This window comes from Numida meleagris, chromosome 4, assembly GCF_002078875.1.
Source record: "Numida meleagris isolate 19003 breed g44 Domestic line chromosome 4, NumMel1.0, whole genome shotgun sequence".
In the NCBI taxonomy this organism is placed as follows: domain Eukaryota; kingdom Metazoa; phylum Chordata; class Aves; order Galliformes; family Numididae; genus Numida; species Numida meleagris.
This window is the reverse complement of record NC_034412.1, coordinates 79,714,909-79,733,598: the sequence shown is the minus strand read 5'-3', so window position 1 is coordinate 79,733,598 and position 18,690 is coordinate 79,714,909. Positions and strand designations below refer to the sequence as shown.

At 36.3% G+C, this 18,690-nt stretch overlaps 1 protein-coding gene across 9 annotated transcripts in view; it reads left to right on the top strand.

Moving 5' to 3' along the window:
• Nucleotides 1-14,914, top strand: part of RBPJ (recombination signal binding protein for immunoglobulin kappa J region) — a 147,652-nt gene extending 132,738 nt beyond the window's left edge. For all 9 annotated transcript variants that reach the window (XM_021394357.1, XM_021394358.1, XM_021394353.1 and 6 more), the window contains exons 4-11: nucleotides 617-782; nucleotides 2,281-2,455; nucleotides 3,934-4,071; nucleotides 4,283-4,395; nucleotides 5,501-5,641; nucleotides 9,151-9,306; nucleotides 10,020-10,123; nucleotides 10,240-14,914. In XM_021394357.1, the coding sequence (XP_021250032.1) occupies nucleotides 617-782; nucleotides 2,281-2,455; nucleotides 3,934-4,071; nucleotides 4,283-4,395; nucleotides 5,501-5,641; nucleotides 9,151-9,306; nucleotides 10,020-10,123; nucleotides 10,240-10,555 (1,309 nt within the window). In that variant the 3' untranslated portion in view covers nucleotides 10,556-14,914. The remainder of the gene's footprint in view (nucleotides 1-616; nucleotides 783-2,280; nucleotides 2,456-3,933; nucleotides 4,072-4,282; nucleotides 4,396-5,500; nucleotides 5,642-9,150; nucleotides 9,307-10,019; nucleotides 10,124-10,239) is intronic.

Genomic DNA, 18,690 nt, shown 5'->3' with positions numbered 1-18,690 from the left:
ATTATAGTATTGCTTTTTTTTTTTTAAGTTTTTGCTTTAAAATAGCATCTAGAATGACTGCTAAAGAATAAATCATATCTTACAATTACTGCTGAAAGCACCTATTTCATTTATAAACAGAAAATAAATTTGTGTTTGGATAGAATAGACTCCCTCCTTTTCCTCTGGTAATGATGAAAGCCTAAATATTCAGAAGTTGTTGTTGCTAGATTTTCATTAAATTACTTAATGGTACTGCTCTGTGTCTTAATCATGTTGATTACAAAAGCAAAACATTGTCGTCGCTTGTAAGACTTTCTGCTTTCTTTAAGAGAATCTCCTTTTTGTGAGGGCAAAAAATCTTTTCATTTTTTAGGGTTGGAGAGTGTTACCAATCGTTGAAATGGGAAGATGCTCAGTGACAGTGCATCTAATGCTGTTTTTCTTTGCTTTTTCTCTTTTTTTGATCTGCATTGTAGAAAATCTTAAAGGCAAACGAAAAGCATGCATATATAAACTGCAGTGCAAATGTAAGACTGAGAAAGCTTTGGGTCTACATCAGTTTGTCTGAATGTTTGTATTTAATTTTTTTTCTTAAAAATTGGGTGTAGTCTCATAATATGTTTTTCATTTTCAGGTTCTTTTGTCCCCCTCCTTGTGTATATCTTATGGGCAGTGGATGGAAGAAAAAAAAAGAGCAAATGGAACGGGATGGTTGCACTGAGCAAGAATCACAACCTTGCGCCTTCATTGGAATAGGAAACAGTGACCAAGAAATGCAGCAGCTGAACTTGGAGGGAAAGGTAGAAGTGTAATAATGCTTTAAGATTACCACAAAGGGTGTTATTACTACACGATGCCTTTCAAAGCATGCACTGGCCTATTGTAACTTCAGTTATACTGTAGCAGATACTACATGAGTCGTTTTAAAAAAAAAAACAAAAAACCCTCAAATATACTAAACAATGAAATCAACGGATGTGGTTCATGGAATTATAGCATGGTACTAACTTTTCATCTGTAAGGTCTTGACTCAGGCAGTTCTGTTAGGTTATTTGGTAGGCCCTGGTGGTTAACTGAAATAAGGTTGCTTGCCAAAACTCCATGTCTGTCTCACTGGTTTGCATGAATGGATAATATCAAGGAAGGATTTAAACAACATCTGCTGCTCGAAGTGGTCTTTAAGTTCCTTTGCATAAAAATACATTTTAAATGCCACTTTATATGTGTAGTATGGTTTCTGTACAGTAATATAAATTCCTACCAGATTTTTTAACATATTTGTGGTGACTTAAACAATCGGAATAAATCTGGCAGCATGTAAGTGCACATTTTAACTGGTTGTCTAATTATGCATTATTATATAGCTGATTACTACAATATTTTATTTGTAGCACCATCTCCTTAGAAATGTTTCATGTGTTACGGCATGTGTGTTGGTTTTTTTTCAAACATACAGTAGAATCCATCTGAATTCCATATTGTGCCTACTCTTCGTGTTTCTGCTATGCAAGCCAGTGACTAGGTCGCCACAGATTAGATGATTTGGACTGGAACAAATTCTTTGAATGGTTCAGAAAACTGACTGGTTACTTCCATGAGCAATTACTACCTTTGGGAGTTTTCACAAAATGCACGCCATGTGTACCTTGTAGCTTAAGCATATGTTTTCACAGAATCTTACTAAAGGTTGTATGTCTTAAAGATTTATGGCATAACTTCTCTGAAACATGTTTGTTATGCCAAGAGGGATGGTGCTTTTGTATATGCTTGTTTCTTAAAAAGAAGGGTAATAAAAATTCTTCTGGAGGTCTTTAATGTCTTCATCACCTACCTTAAGTGTTTAGCTCTTTATAACTTTGAAGGAAAGCTTGGTTTAACTTTTTTTTTTTTTTTTTTTTTTTGTTTTTTGCACAAGCAACTTCTTGTGCGTATCTGTTGTACTGACTTTATAGCTGTGCTTGAATGTAACTTTTAGTAGTGTTCTCACCCTCTCAGATGTGGCTTTGATACAGCTACAGTCTCTAATCACCTGCTTTCCAGCCTTAGTAAGGAGTTAAAGCACTGAAGTAAGATGCTGAACTTCACAAAGCTAAAAAGTGGTCTATAAATGATTTCCATATGGAACGATTCCATACATATTAGAAAAAAAGTCAGGTGTTGTTATTAGTGGAGAAGAGAGGAGAAAGCGATTTGTGATCTGCTTTGGAAAGTGGTACGCTATTTTCATTCACAATTAGACAGAGTTTCTTGTACTGGGCTAATTTGAAAAAAGAAACTATAATATGTTTCTACCCACAGAATTATTGCACTGCCAAAACGTTATACATATCAGATTCAGACAAGAGAAAGCACTTCATGCTATCAGTAAAGATGTTCTATGGCAATAGTGATGACATCGGTGTGTTCCTCAGTAAACGAATCAAAGTCATCTCCAAGCCTTCTAAAAAGAAGCAGTCACTGAAAAATGCAGACTGTAAGTATTTTACAGTTCTTTATGTAGCAATTTTGTCTCCTTTTCATTTGTAATGTATTCTGTGATGTGACTACAATATAAAATATGAAATTTTCAATTTTAAAAAAATTATTTTAGAATTACACACAGCAATATATTTTAAAATGTTCCAGTATAGATTATGTTGTCTAATTTTATACGGTCACAATTATTTAGTAAATACAAAAGTTCTACCCAAAACCTTTATTCTGAGAAGTAAATCCTTGTGAGCAAATATATGAAGAGTGCTCTGTCTCAGCTTTCTAAGCTGTTGAATCCCTTAAGCTGCCTTTATCTGGTGCTTAGGATGTTTTGATCAGTAGTGAAGAGATAACTTTCAGATTGTGGTAAGAGTAGTGCCATGTTTCCCAGGCTCTGCTTCCTTCATGTCACGGCCACCTTCTTCCTGTCTCATGCCACATTTAGACTTTTATTTTTAATATATTTTGCATGGTTACTCTTAAATAATTGGTTAAGAAATCTGTATGATGATGTTTCACCCAGATTTATTTGCTTACCCTATTTTTTAACTGAAGATATCTCTGGTGCTATTGGGAGCATTTTTACTTTTTCTCCAAAGTTTTTGCCTGCATACCACTGGAGCACCTCAAGAGATGCCGTTATTTTTTTTGTTTGTTTTTCTCTCTTCACTAGTGCTTTAAAGGGCTCTTCCATCTGTGTTGGGCTGGAACCCATTCACCTATGGAATGTGGATCTCGGGGCTGCTAGCTTGCCACATGAATAAAGGCGGTCTGTTGCTGTGCAGTTCACGCCCGTGGGCTCAGCGTACGCACTGTTGACTTTGTATTCAGACAGATAGTTTTGATGGACAGTGAATATGAACTAAGCATTCTTCAGTAGTAAATATTAACAGTAGAAGAAACATGCCTGTTTTGATGCCAAAGCGATAGTAGCTGAATTTTTTTAGGGGAGCAGACTTAGCCTTTCTCCCTCTTGAGTGATAAGTAAGTTCAGACCTGAGAAAATTTCAAATTGCATGGTTACAATTTTATGTACTTGTCTGTTTTCATTTCAATTGATTGTGATTTATAAGAGTAATTTTTCTTTATGCTTCAAATACAATGACCACTGAAAGTAGTCTTAAGTATTTCTCAAGGGTAAGCTAAAGCTTCTGTTCAAATAGTCAACTGTTTGAAAGCTGTGAACAGAGAATTTTCAGCTGGCAAGCTGAAAATGGCCCGTTTGGCCCAGTGGCAAAATTCAGTGAACTAGCATGCCTTTGGAGAACAGCCTCTATATGTTTCCCACTTACAATTTCGTGACTGTTTTTGATCTGTCACAAATATAAGTATTATACAATCCAATCAATAATTGAGAGTTATTTCTTGATTTCCAATATTCATCGGCTTATTTTATTGTATTTGTGACTTCTTCTTACTTTTCTGTGTAATAATAACAAAGTAATTTTATAATCTGAAGTCTGTATGTATTCCTTGCAGTATGTATTGCATCAGGGACAAAAGTGGCACTATTTAATAGACTTCGATCCCAAACAGTTAGCACCAGATATTTGCACGTAGAAGGCGGTAATTTCCATGCCAGTTCACAACAGTGGGGAGCATTTTACATTCACCTCTGTAAGTAAAATTGAAGGAATATATATTTTTAACTTCCCTCCCTCCATCCCCACAAAAAAGTCCTGTGTTTTTCTTCCTTATTAATTGCCCAAGCACAGATTTGTTTTGTTACCGAGTGTATATTTGGTGTAGTAGTGTGGTATTAAGTGTTCCTCATATTGTGAGAAGCATTTATTTAAACAAATAATGTGGAACTTCCTGTTTCATGCAGTGGATGATGATGAATCGGAAGGAGAAGAATTCACAGTGAGAGATGGCTACATCCATTATGGGCAGACTGTCAAACTTGTATGCTCTGTTACTGGCATGGCACTCCCAAGACTGGTAATGTTTAATTTCTCCACTGTTATAATTAACTTGTATATGGCTGCTTAGTGTAATTGCATAATTGGGTTTTCACCGTTTACAATTTTGGCTTTATACATTTCCTTTTAGTAATACACATTATATATGAAAATGGAATTCATTTTAATGAAAGCATATTTTTATCTTTATATCTTCAGATTAATGCTGTAAGGAACAGCTTGTAAATTAAGCACAAGGAATTTTTCAAAATACAGACCTACCAAAGTAGGTTAATCTGCAAGCTGTCCTTTAAAAAAAAAAAAGTCTGTTCTAAAAACAGTGATGTAGGTCCCAGTGTAGCAAAATTCTTTATTCATTATTCAGTATCAACACTTAAAGGCTTTGCAACCAGTGGGATGATTTCATTTGTTGACTTCAGCCTAGATTTAAGTGTTCTACCGATTTGAAATTAAAAGATTATTAGCGAAGAAATCTTCGAGCACTGTGGCTGCTGCTTCTGCTGATGTTGCATAATGTAAAGTATTAAACTTTTTTTTCCTAGAAATTGAGTTAAAATTGCAATATTCTAAAATATTTCCACTGCCTGTAAGGGAGTATTTTAAAAAGGCAACTGTTAGGATAAGCTGTGATTGTTGCATTTGCAATATTATATTTAAGGCCATCTCAGTACATTTAAACTCGATCCTTATTTTCAACTGCTTTGGTTCAGCAGCTAATCTGCCATAGAATATAATTGATACTATCAATGGTGGAAGCATGTGCTTCTGTAGAAGACTACTGATAATCGACCTACTGTTCTTTCGTGTCGGGAAACAAACTAAAAGCAGATTTTTCTGAAGCCCAGACTTTTTTTTTCTTGCTGTTGGAATGGGGAAAAAGGTGAAATATATATGCATGCAGCATTTTGAAGGAGTAGTATTGGTTGTAACTGGAATATTATGTCCTTGATGTAAAATTATTAGGAATTATGAATCTAATGTTATTAAAACAGGAGGCTTGGAAACTTGGAAATTAGTATCTCTCACTTCCTGTACTTAACAGTACATATGTAATCTTCAGTGTAATCTTCAATGTAATGAAGTACAGAAATTGTCCTAAATGTGCATACAACTTTCATTCACAGATAATTCGAAAAGTAGATAAGCAAACGGCATTATTGGATGCAGATGATCCAGTATCGCAGCTCCATAAATGTGCATTTTACCTTAAAGACACTGAGAGAATGTATTTGTGCCTTTCCCAGGAGAGAATAATCCAATTTCAAGTGAGTTGTTTCAGCCTTTTTTGATAGATGAAAAGCATGGCTGCAGACTTTTCCCAAATGTTTGCAAATATGTATGAATGCCAGTGTTGCGGTTGGTTTTGAATGAGAGTATTTCTTTCGAAAAATCAGCAAATAGAATTCATTATAGTCTTTCATGATGCATTTAGCAGCGTTGAATTGTCTTGCTCTTGGCTAAGGGTAAGTAGTACAAGTAAAGCTACAGAAATTTGATTTGTCAGTAAGGAATGTACTCATCTGTCTTCAATAATTTTTCTCCAGCAGGTGGAGAAAATTATCCCAAGCGAGCTACTTCAGTGGGAATGAACCCAAGCAATAGCTGCCTAAAAGAATAATAATAATAGCTAGCAATTGTTCTGACATCTCATAATATGCAAGCAAACTGTTTTAGTCTCATGTATGTTAGTGTGCTTTTAGCAGACTTCTAGCATGGTAATTCCAGTCAGAATAACAAGACTGGTTATCAGATTTAATCCCAACTGAGTATTGCAACATCTCTTTAAAAATCCAGGGCTGCTCAAATCGTGAAGGGTATTGAGAGAGAATACCGCATTCCAGGAAGACCAACAAACTTGGTAAAGACTCAAATTATTTAGAACAGTTCTAGTTTCCAGAGTAGGAAAGATAGAAGCAGGGAAGTGGAAAGCTTGCATTTTAAAATATTTCCCTTAATTTAAGGGAGGGGGCAAGAAAGATTGGTAAAGTCTCAGGTGACTTTTGTCCTAAACTGTGACGGTAGAAAGAATGTGAGAAGCTTTGTTCATATTTTAGGAAACATTCATGACCCGAAGGTGAGAAGTTGGCAAGGTCTGTTGTTTCTTCCACTAGCAGATAGCAGAAATATCTATCAATGTATTTTCTCGTAAAGCAGAATGGGTCTTTGCCAGGAAGAAAAGAAAAATGAAACAGGAATTGCAGTGTCTCAGAATCAGCCTTGCTGTTTGTTTGATCTTTTTCAAACTACTTTGTGGGAAGGGCTGAATGAACTAGGAGCTCCTGCTACTTTGACAGCTGCTGGAAATGTCTGTGGAACTGTAGGGACATTGTAACTCCTCAGTTTATGTAATACTTGCGGAGCACAGTCTGAAAAGAGATCCAGACTTTCCACGTGGGAGGGTAAAAGGACACCCCACTCTTCTGAATTTTTATTCTACTTGTCGAATAAAATCTGTTAATGTGCATATCAGACTGTTACCTCTTTTTGGTAACTGGAATCATGACTAAATATAAAGTCTTTCTGCCAGTGTCATGAAAGACAACCCATTTTATCTGTTTCTTGGACCAGAAGATCAAGACTGGGGAAGAAAGTATGTCTACTACCCCTCACTGAATACTGACTGCTGAATCTAGTTTCTGAAGCAGGAGTCTATCCAGTCTGTGCTCACTTTGTGGAAGAAAAGCCATTTACTTCAAGTTGACAATTCTTTCATGAGTGAATGAGAACATCCCTGTACATAGAAGACTTAAAGCAGAAGGGATATAAAAAGCCAGCAATTCAGCATGAATTGACAAAAAAAAAGTTGAGATTCAGTTTACAGCCAGAGCTCTTTTCGAAGACACATACTCTGGAGGCTACAGAAGGGATTATAAATATGCCTTGCTTGATCAGAGCGTAGGCCATGTCTGTCTAACAGCAGTAATAGTAGATGCTGTTTACAGAAGTAGGCAGACCTGGTCATTTTATGAAGTCATAGACTGATGGCATGTCTTGAGTTGAAAGGGGCCTTAAAGATCATCTAGTTCCAACCCCCCTGCTGTGGACTCTGTTGCCACCCAGGAGATCAGGTTGCCCAGGGCCTCACTTCAGCCTGGCCTTGAACACCTCCAGGGATGGGACATCCACAGCTTCTCTGGGCAGCCTATGCCAGTGCCCCACCACCCTCTGAATGAAAAATTTCCTCCTAACATCTAACCTGTATCTCCCATCTTTTTGTTTAAAACCATTCTCCTTGTCCTGTCACTAGCAGACCATGTAAAAAGTCAGTCTCCTTCCAGATTTTAAATCCCCTTCTAAATACTGGAAGGCTACAGTGAGGTCTCCCCTGAGCCTTTTCTTCTCCAGGCTGAACAAGCTCAGTTCCCTCAACCTTTCTTGACAGGAGAGGTGCTCAGCCCTCTGATCATCTTAGTGGACCTCCTCTAGGCCTGCTCCAACAGCTCCACATTGTGAGGGGGCCACAGGCATTGATGCAATACTCCAATCCATTGCACTTTTATTTTGGCAGTATCCACTTTTCTTGTATTAAGGGATATTAAGGGCTGCATCCCTGACTCTTGTCTTCTAGTATCATTTTGTTGGTGTAGTCCGTTTGATTCCTTTTGACTTGTGTTTAATAGTCCTTGGAGAATACTCTCTTTTTATCTGTTAAAGTTTAGGAAAGTAAAGAAGAACCTGAAGATAAACTGTTGTACTTGAAAGCAACAAAGATAAATGTTTCCCTGCAATAGGATTAGTCTTACGATGATTTCTGTGACAAGAGGAGAAATGTGTTCCTGAAATGATTTTTTTTTTTAACATAGCAGGGCTGCCAGAATAAGTTCTGTGGCATTTTCCTCCCACTTTGAGTCAGGTGATTAGCAGAACTGATGGAGCTAGTCAAGGATCTTGTACAGGCTCATTCACTTTTGATATCTGGGTTTTTGTTTGTTAGGAGTTAAAGCATGTCTGTCCATTCATGCCAACAGGAAAATGTCCTTTGTCCAAATAGTATACAACAGTTTCTCTTTTGAAGTCGGGCTGGTAATTTATAAACTTTACATGCTTCTAATAAAAATATAACTTGGGTCTTGAGCTGGGAAAGGTCAGTAGTTACTATCCTCAGTGCGTATCTGTCTTGCAAACTGTTTTCAGTGGTTTTTAACCTGAGCATATCAGAATAAAGAGTCTTTCTGAATTCAGCTTTGATCTTGACTTCATTTCAATTAGACAATTTGTGTTAGATTTGTGAAGTTTATCTAACTTTTTTTTTAAGAGTGAAGTTATGTAACTGGATGGTTGTATATCAAGATGCCCCTAAAGCTTTACACAAGCAAGCAGAACTTAGCTATTAAAAGCTTTCTAGTCCATTTTTTTCTGTGATTAACCAATGCACAATTTCCTTATTGATTGTTAGATAATGGAATTGTTCAGGGAGAGCTTTTACATCTTTGTATACTACTTTAATAATATGTGATTTACAAGGAGATAATGAAAGTTTCTGACTCATTTGCAAGGTTTTCGTTTCAGCTTCTCCAATGTCTTTGCACAAACATTGGAATATAAAGTTGTTGTTTTATCTTTTTGTAGCTAGAGAACAACTTTTAAATAAGTAAATCTTGGTTCTTGGCCTGGTATAATTCATAAAGTGAAAAATACTCCATGCATTTTGTTAGAGATGAAAGATGGAGAAATGTTTTATGAAAATAATAGACACTGTTACTGATTGAGATGCTTTTTAGCTCTGTGACTGTGAAACAGTTCTACAGATCAGACTTAAAACTTTCTTTTTAAGGCCACTCCATGCCCAAAAGAACCAAATAAAGAAATGATTAATGATGGAGCTTCTTGGACAATCATTAGCACAGATAAAGCAGAGTACACATTTTATGAGGGGATGGGACCGGTCCATGCTCCAGTGACACCTGTGCCTGTTGTAGAAAGTCTTCAAGTAAGTGATGTCTTTGTTTATTTTCATAAACCCTTTCACATGAGATTATTCTTATCACGCTGATTTAAATTTTATAGTACTTTTGTGGGCTACTGTAGGAAAAGATTCCTACCAGCTTTTACATAAGATAATTACATTGTGATAACTTCTCTAAAATACATTTCAAAACGTGTGAGTGTATCCATCACATGAATACTATTGATATTGGTCACATGAATAATAATATTGTTCTGTACATTAAGAATTCTATTTTTTAAAATACTATGGTGGTGATATCTTTAGGAGTTTCGCTTCTGTTTTGGATGTTTAGAAATCTATTCTGACTCTTAGACTTTTACACATCAGACAGTACCAGGCTGAAACCACATTAAGAAAATGAGCTATCTGCTGTTGAAACATTTAAAGCTCTCCTAGTGTTCTCTGGAAGATTTTGTTCTCTGTTTTCAAAGCCTTTTTGACTTTTTAAAGTGGCCTCTAGCAGGACCTAGACATCCCTTCAAATATCAAATTATTTCGTTGTATCTTTTTGATGAGTTTACTTTTTTTACAGTTCACTTGTGTAGGTCTGTTTATTTTTGTTTTGTCCAACTGGTACAGGTAGCATTGTTTACATTTCATATATGCACTACAAAGAATTTTTTAGGGTATTCTTGTTTTTAATTAATATATGTTTTTTGTGGGTTTTCTTCTTTTATACTCATCCCCTCATCCAGTTGAATGGTGGCGGGGATGTAGCAATGTTGGAACTTACAGGACAGAATTTCACTCCAAATTTACGTGTCTGGTTTGGGGATGTGGAAGCCGAAACCATGTACAGGTATGGTGTTTCCTACTACTTTGGTGGTGGTTCCATTTTACGGGATGTTTTGAATAGTGTATGCTCATTCTTTAAGCTTAAGTTTTGTTTTCTGAGTTGACTCTCCTGTTTTTCAGATGTGCGGAGAGCATGCTGTGTGTTGTTCCAGATATTTCTGCATTTCGAGAGGGTTGGAGGTGGGTCCGTCAGCCAGTCCAAGTTCCAGTAACTTTGGTCCGTAACGATGGCATAATTTACTCCACCAGCCTTACCTTTACATACACGCCGGAACCAGGGCCACGACCACACTGCAGTGCTGCTGGAGCAATCCTCAGAGCCAACTCAAGCCTCATGGCTTCCAGTGAAACAAATGCAAACAGCGAGGGAAGTTACACAAATGTCAGCACAAATCCAACCAACGTCACATCATCTACAGCAACTGTAGTTTCCTAACTACCGTTGTTTGTTTGGACTTTAACTGACTTTTAAGTGCTACATTCAAGAGAACTGAACAATTTTTGTGGTTTCATGGGAAAATACCTTTCCATTTTAGGTGATATTATTTTGAACCTGGTTACCTGCAAGTGCTAATCTTAAATATAGAAGCCACAATAAAAAAAAAAAAAAACATCCAAACCATAAGAACTTTATTGAAAATCTATTTTTCAGCTGTTTTTTTAATGGGCAAGAAATAAAAATGTGGCTGGGATACATGTTCAGCAAACTAGAAAACATGAACGCAACATAGTTTTTATGGACCAAGGAACTTGTATAAGCTTTAGTATAAAAGGTACATTTTCACCATACCTTTTTTGTATCACAACATATAGTACACTTTTGTTACCAAATAGTTTATATTTTTTTTTCTCTGAGCTTTTGCTCTGAAGTATATTCAGGTTCCAAGCCTGACCATGCTTGTATAATCTAATTACCATACTCTTCCAGTTTTAAAAAAAAAAAGTATATATATTTTTGGTCTGTGGCTGGAACTGTTCCTTTTTTTAAACTGAAGTCTTGTGACTTTTTATGAACTGAAATTGTTTTTATTTCAGCAAGTAGAACCTTGTAAAGGCCAGCATATTTTTTTTAAGATTATATGAAGTCTGTGCAAAAGCTTTAAAAAATGCCTCTGCCTTGCCTGCAATACATGCAATGTATGTTAACTTTAGTGCTCTGTTTTCAGTCATTGTTAATAGTTATTTCTGTTTTCCTTTTTTTTAAAATATATATTTATAGTGATAATTCATGAGGTTCTAACATTACATGAGTTTCGTTTTTTTTAAAGGTGACATCTCAAGCAGTCATATTAATGATTGTTCATGTCACAGGCAAACGTTGGTGTTTTTGAAGGGTTGTTACTGGGTTACTCTCCCTCTTCCTTTCGCAGTCATATAGCATCTGAAAATGTTTCAGAATCTGTTCAGGTTTTTCTATTCTTGTACATAATTTGTATTAAGTGTAAGTTAAATGTTTTATTTCAAAAGTGGAATGTTCCCAATAACTTCATTTGGCAGCATGTCTTCTGTCTTGTTGGCATGTAACTAAAATATCATGAGAAGTATATGCTACAAATGGGATTGGTAGGTGATGCCCTTCATTGCTAAGAATCACAAAAAGCATGTTTGTCTTCATACTGTTTGGTAAACTAGGCCAGACTTGAGTGTAACACTTGTCTTGAGAACGTGCTTTCATTGTGAAGTGATCGTACCATAATAACTGAAGTAAATTTTATTACTTAGGAATGGGCAAGTAGAAAATCATAAAAGCACTATGAAGATGTCAGCTCCTCCCATCCTTATTTCCTATGGGTTTCTCTTTCCCTGCCAACAGCTTGTGCAACATTCAAGTCTTCTCTCCATCATAAATTTAAGGCTCATTTGCACTTTGACTTTGTTGGTTGTTGTGTTTGTTTTTCATTTTGACTTTGCTGTGTTTTAGCTCTCCTTGCGGACCTGCCTGCTTCATCTGTAATTGAAAATATATCCCACTAGTTCATTCATAGTCACAGAACTAGACATAGACTCTTAGGACAAGTTCTGATAGTGTGATCTTGAAAAGCCAAAATATGAATTTTATGGTGTGTTCAGCCTTTTTTATTCCTTGAAGCATGAGCCACAACTGCTGTGTAAATGTGAACCTGTGGCTTCCTACACTGCGTTGCTTTCAGGCTTACCTGTTGACCATTTTCATAGGGTTTTTATTTCTGACCACTTACTCCAGTTCCAACACCCGCACCGTATTTGTGTACTCTGACGCTCCATTTTACTTGTTTGTTTTAGTACTCCATTGTACATGTGAGAACAATGCGGTTAAAAGAGGAAATTGGTTATAAAACATATTTAGCTAATAGTTAAAACAGTGCCACTGTCCTTCTGAAATGTGCTTGTATCCTACCACAGGCCTTCATATTTGCTCTGCTGTATTATGAAACAGACTCCCATGACATAGTCACAATGCTGGTCCTTAGCACTAGTGGATACTGCCTCACCTCATCTCTGTTTCAGTGACCAAGGGCAGAATTCATTGTGGCCTTATCTCTGTTTTAAACTGTTTACTGGCATTTACTTGCAGACCTGTTTACTTGTGTATATGCTATAAAACTTCATGTTAATCTTGTCGTGGCAGGAATCATTTCACAGTGTTTTTGTTCGAAGCACATAAGTATCTTACAGTACTGTTTAATTCAGAAGCCACAGATTTTCATCACTAATTAGACTGAGAATTAAAGTAAGTGAGACATATATTGAATTTAGAAGGATGTTCAAGAACAAACCATGATATACACACAATAGACAAACCGTGACAAGACTTGCATCCTTCAAAGGATACTTTAAATAGCATTTCAGAACTTGACACCTGCTTTTATACTCATTATTTTAAAATTTTTACATGTAAATGCAATACTTTTTATATTCAGTTTATTTGCAATAATTTTGCCCAGTAGATATATTATATTCCTTGACTTGTAAAGAACCTAACGACCTAGCCTTATTTCTGCTGTTCTACACACTACAGCCGTCTGGGTGAAAAACAGATTACTAAGTTGTTCTTACAAGACCATTTAAAACCCCGTTTACCCTTTGGGCTCCTGGCGCCATTTTTGCCAGTAATTACTCTGTAGTACAGGAATGGTCTTCCAAGTCCTTACTGTTGTTCAGATGTCCAGTTGTTCAGATGTATTATCTTCCTGAACTTTTTCCTGTGGGGTGTTACTGTTACGTTTATTGGCCTTGTGAGCTGTTAACCAATTTTCATGATATTAACAATATCTCAACATTTTGATGAAAACTACTTTTAGAATGTTTCAGTATGAAACAATTATAATTGTTCAAGTCTAGCTGTTAAGTCTGCTGTTAATTCTGTATACATAGAAACTGAGTCTGTGTTCAGAATGTTGTTATAGTTCCAACTGTAGGATGAAAAAGCAAATAATGTGCTCAGATTTAGCTCTGCCTTTTCTTGTTTTCTTTAGATTGGAACTGCATTTCAGAATTCAACACTAGCGTAGTCTTTAATAACCTGCTGCTGCTGTTTTTCTAATTATTTGCCCTGAGGGCATCCCACAATTGTGTTAGTAATTATATTCTGTACTTCTTTTCGTTGCACAGTCTTGTAAGATCGGAATGGTTACCTGAAAAGACACGAACTCAAGTTGTAAATCTCTGAATTCCCGTATAAAAAATATTAATGCCAAGTGAAACAAAATATCTGTTGGAAGTAAACTACCCACTTGTAGATTAAATGACTCCATAGAGGTGTCCGTCTTGAAACTAGATGCTCTTCAATTATTAACCATATTATTTACTTTATTTCAAAAGCAGCTGTGTTTATGAGTACTGAACAAATGTGTAACTTGCCTGTGCCAGACTTTTGACTTTGTTTTCAAGCACTGTACTGTGGGATTGAGTGGCAGCTTTGTTAGAAGAAGTATATTAGGGTTTCTACTTAACCCTTTTAAGACTGAACAATGTCTTTCCTTTAGAGGTTATAAAAGAGGAGTTCTAACTTTGTAAATGTTCTATGTTCAACATTGCATTTGCCCCATATGGAGGTGCTATGCTAATACCATTAAAAAAATAATAATTCTGTAGCGTGTATATACATTCAGTCTTAAAAGGGTTATTTTTACAAACTGTGCACCTGTAAAGTTTCTTAGCAATAAGGTAGAAAAAATGAGCAAGTTTTTACCATAATTTTGTAGAGTTAACTGCTCAGTTCCATATTTCATCAAGAAAAAACCCTGCAATATGGGCAGTTTTGAGGATTAAATAAAAGTGAAATGTAAACCACGTAAGTGTTTTGTCAAGTGTACTGTGTGTGTATATGTGCATATAATATCAGGCTGCATTTCTTCTACAAGGCTAAAGATAAAATGCCATGTTACTATTGATGTGACAAACTTAATTGAACATCTGTACGATGATTCCGTAAAAGTAGTTATGACTTGATCACCTGGTGAACCTTGCCATGTTTTTATGGGCCTTTCTCAATTTTAACTAAGGAGTACACTTGTTTCGGGGTTTCTTGTTGCAAATGAACAGTGAGGTCATCTGTGGAACCAGAGCAACGCAAAGGAAGACCAAGCCCAGGAGTGGAAAAGTCATCAGTAGTTGTGAGGCTATGCACACTGGACTCCACTTAAACGGGATATGGAATGTCCACCCAAAAAGCTGGCTTCCAGATCTAAATCTGTTTTGTTATGGCTTGTACAATTGCTGGAGTTAGATAAGAAACTGTTTTTTTTCCAATAATGTAACAAAACAACAAAAAAAGTTCACTTTTTATATTATTTATTAAATAAGAAAAAAAGAACTGTGTTTAGTTGTTTAACTTTAGCAACTTTATTATTGCAATTAGCATTGACCTGATTTATTTTCATCCTTTCCTTACCTGCAGACTTGGAGATATTTCTCTGTTTGTTAATAAGACCCACAGAAATTTAGGAAGCTAGTTTATTCCTTCTTTTTGAGGTAATATTCTAGAAGGGTTATAAGGAATATCTAGAATTGATACTTTATTTTAGCTTCCAGTCGCAGTGGAGAGTTTAAAGAAAAGTTTTTAGGACTTACAAAGAGAAGGGAAATGGACACAGCAGCAAAAGAATTGGGATTGGCAGAAATGTACCCTTGCAGAAGAACTACTAGTTAAGTACAAAATTTGCACAGAATCTGCTTGTTTAATTGTAAGACTGCAGTGGGCCCAGAAGTGGTTGCTAAGATGTGGAGAGAAGCAAGAAAGGGAGAGTTTTGATGACAAAAGCAGATTCTTTTGTCTGTAAAGAAACATTACAGGTGTATTTTTGAAACATACACAGGGGTAAACGCAATTCTTTGCTATCAAGTAGCCAGAAATTCAGCACTGGTAGAATTTCTGCTGGTTGAAATATGGACAGTATGGAGAGGTTATACCTCAGAACTGTTTTAAAGACACTTTTCTGGAATGATAAACTGACTTTTCTGGAAGAAAAAAGAAATTATATCTTTTCTGAGGCTTTGGTAAAAAGAACGGTTGCTTACCGAACTTTCAGGTTGGCGTAGTTGGAAGAAATGGTGTAGGATTGTGTTCATCTTGTGTGAAGAAAAAGAGTGGCGTCAAATTATTGGACTAGAGGAAAGGATTCATTTGGAGGTTTACATGGAATATCTGTGATTTCAGATTTGGGACAGGGTTGCTGAGTAGTTCACTTTTCACAATGCCCTGTGCTTAATTAGTGCGCCTGCAAAGAATATTTATTTCTGATAAGCACATGCTTCTGGGTGTAGCATGAGAAGCTACACTGTGTATTACTTATTTTTAAATGTTTGTATTGAATATTAATTCTGTAATTATGTTTGATAGAAGGAAGTCCTTGATTTTCTGTAGAAGAAAATATGCTGTCTGAAGAAGAGATGATGCTGTATTCTGAATTTGATATCTTGACTTCGTAGTTGTACTTGAAAAATTTTAACAGCTGTGTTAGGGATAGAAGCACAGACCCGAAAAGCCTACATTTTCTGCCTGGAAACTGTTTTTTAATAGCTGACTAGCCACAAACGTGTAATTTGTTCTTAAAATCTGTGCTTAATTCTGCTTGGAGCCCAGAGGTTTATTTATTTCAATGAGATAACTTGTTTTAACTTCGATAATTTTGATATAATTGTATCTGTTCGGAGCTAATCTAGCCAAGGTATCTGTGCTGTGAGATGGCACGTGCTAAAACAATTGCGAAAGCCCCGCTGGCATGCTCATGGCAAACCTGACAGCAAGTGGCTTCTAACCTGGTTTGGTCTCTATTCAAGGTAATTTTGTGTGGTACTTCTGTGTGTGTGTAGTTGCAGAGTTCAGTTCAGTGTGATTTCTTGACTTGCAGAAGTGTGTCCATGCAGCACCATGTAGATACACATAAAAATTCCAGAAGACAAATGGCTAGTTTGTTAGCTTCCACTGTTACCTTTAATCCCCAGTAATTTATTTTTATACGTTCCTAAATGGTCTTTTCTGATGTTTGTACTTTTTCAGTTTGTTCTTAGCTATGTGTGCTTCAAGTTCCTTTTCAGCTTTCTTGTTGCCAACAATCAGACTTTGTGGAAACTGGGAGAGGGCAGACAGGATTCATGGTGGCTGAATTTGCTGCCTCACAGAAAATAATTGGGAGTTGTGGAAAAACAAGTGTGAGAGATTCAGGAATATTATTGGATTTTATTGAAAAATAAATGATGAGGTTGGGAAATTCTTTATCTAATATTTTTTTATTGTAGTCCTCTTGGTTCCAATTAAGAGTTTCTTTATTTTGTCTTTGAAAGCAAGAATTTTCAAGAATTTCTCACAATTGAACATAATTCTGTGAAATCTCTTTGCAAGAGTGAGAAAACGAACTGTGATGAAGTACAGGTGCTAAGGTGGTACAGTCCAGCAGTCTGCTATAATACCAAGCAGAATGTTATACAAAACCATTAAAAAGAATGGTTTAAAAAATGTAAAATCTTGAAAAAGCATTGCATCTGGTATTGACAGAGGGAGCAACTAGCACAAAGCTCTCAATGAAGGGGGAGGTTGACTTCACTTTTCCAAGTGAAAATGTCTTGAGTCTGTGCTGTGCACAAGTGACTACAAATTTTAGAGTAGCGTTTCAAGCCAATTAAATTATTTCTGAAGGGCTTGATGTTTGCTGACCTTCATGAGGGCATGTAAGTGCTCCAAGCATCCTTGTGCCGCTCCATCCCTCTCTTCGCAGTGTGCTTGGGGTTGAGGAGCCATCTGGTGTTTGGGCTCTGCCCACAGGGATGAGCTCAGTGCATGAGACTGAGGTTGATGTCAGCTTGCCACTTTCACACATTCAGATGTTTTAGGCTTCTAAATCAAGTTTTGACATGCAGTTTTAGCTTGGCGATTTAATAGATATATAAATCAAATGATACGGTCTAGAAAAATGGTCGGTTTTTTATTTAGCATGCAGGTAATGCTGATAAAGGTAATTATTTTGATACAGTTCTACTTGTGCACAATTTTTTACTCTCAGCTGAAAGATAAAATGATACAAATCAGCAGCTACCAATATAAATGTGTTAAATTAGAAAGCAAAAATATCCTTCTCTCACAGGAAGTTAGGCTGGCAATGCAATAGATCAGGCGGAGTTTGTACCTGTATGTGATCATGTATCTTCACAGCAAGAAGGAAATTTCATGCAGCCAAAACTTCTAAAAATTGTGTGGTGAACATTCTCTTTGCAGCTGGTTCCTCCAGCTCTCTTGAGAAATCGGGATCTGAAAATCGAGGTGGCACTTTGCCTTTCATTTGTTGGTATTTCAATAGTTTGTGGACCTGTTTTCCCTTGCAATACAATCTAACTTCTTCCCTTCGTTCACCTTTTTGTCCTATTTTAACAAGCAGAATCTTTGCAGTTGGTCTTATTAGAGTGAACACCAACCACATTGATGTTTGTCTTGTTATTTTCAATTAGTGCATCATTTATGTAACTGTGAAAATGTTCCTTTTTAAAATACATTAGTGCTAGTCAGTTGGTGAAGTGTTCTCAGTCAAAGTATGACGAGTTCAGTGCACATCAGATATTTTCCATTAGCCTGCAGAAAAATTCACAATCCCGATACAATAATATCCTTAAACAGAGGACATTTGCTCAGGTCCCAGGCTGGGGCTGAAACAGTGAGTTCAGATCTTCAGTTAAATGTAGGTAGCACTAAATCGTTGCAGAAGGTGGAAGGAAAGAGGTAACAGCAGGTGGGAGTGCTGGTTTTTAAGCCAGGTTGATGGAAATTTCAGGGCAGATAACTGAGCCATGTAAAAGCTGCAGCCATTAAAGTCTGAATGTCACCTCTTATATAGGCAACGCCGATCCTTTGGTTTGTCCACTGACCAGTGATGATCTTGGTTCAAAATGAGGAATGATCACTCATGAAACCCTTCTACCAAATACTAGTTAAGGTTCACTGTGATGGGCAGAGCTTATGAAACACTTAATTCTTAAATCTACTAGTGAAAAATGGGGAAAATTAAAATAATTTAACAAATGAATTATAATAAAAACATAGTAAGTGTTGGACTCGAGCAGAACTGATAATCTGTTGTTCTCTGGCAATTCATTTATTGT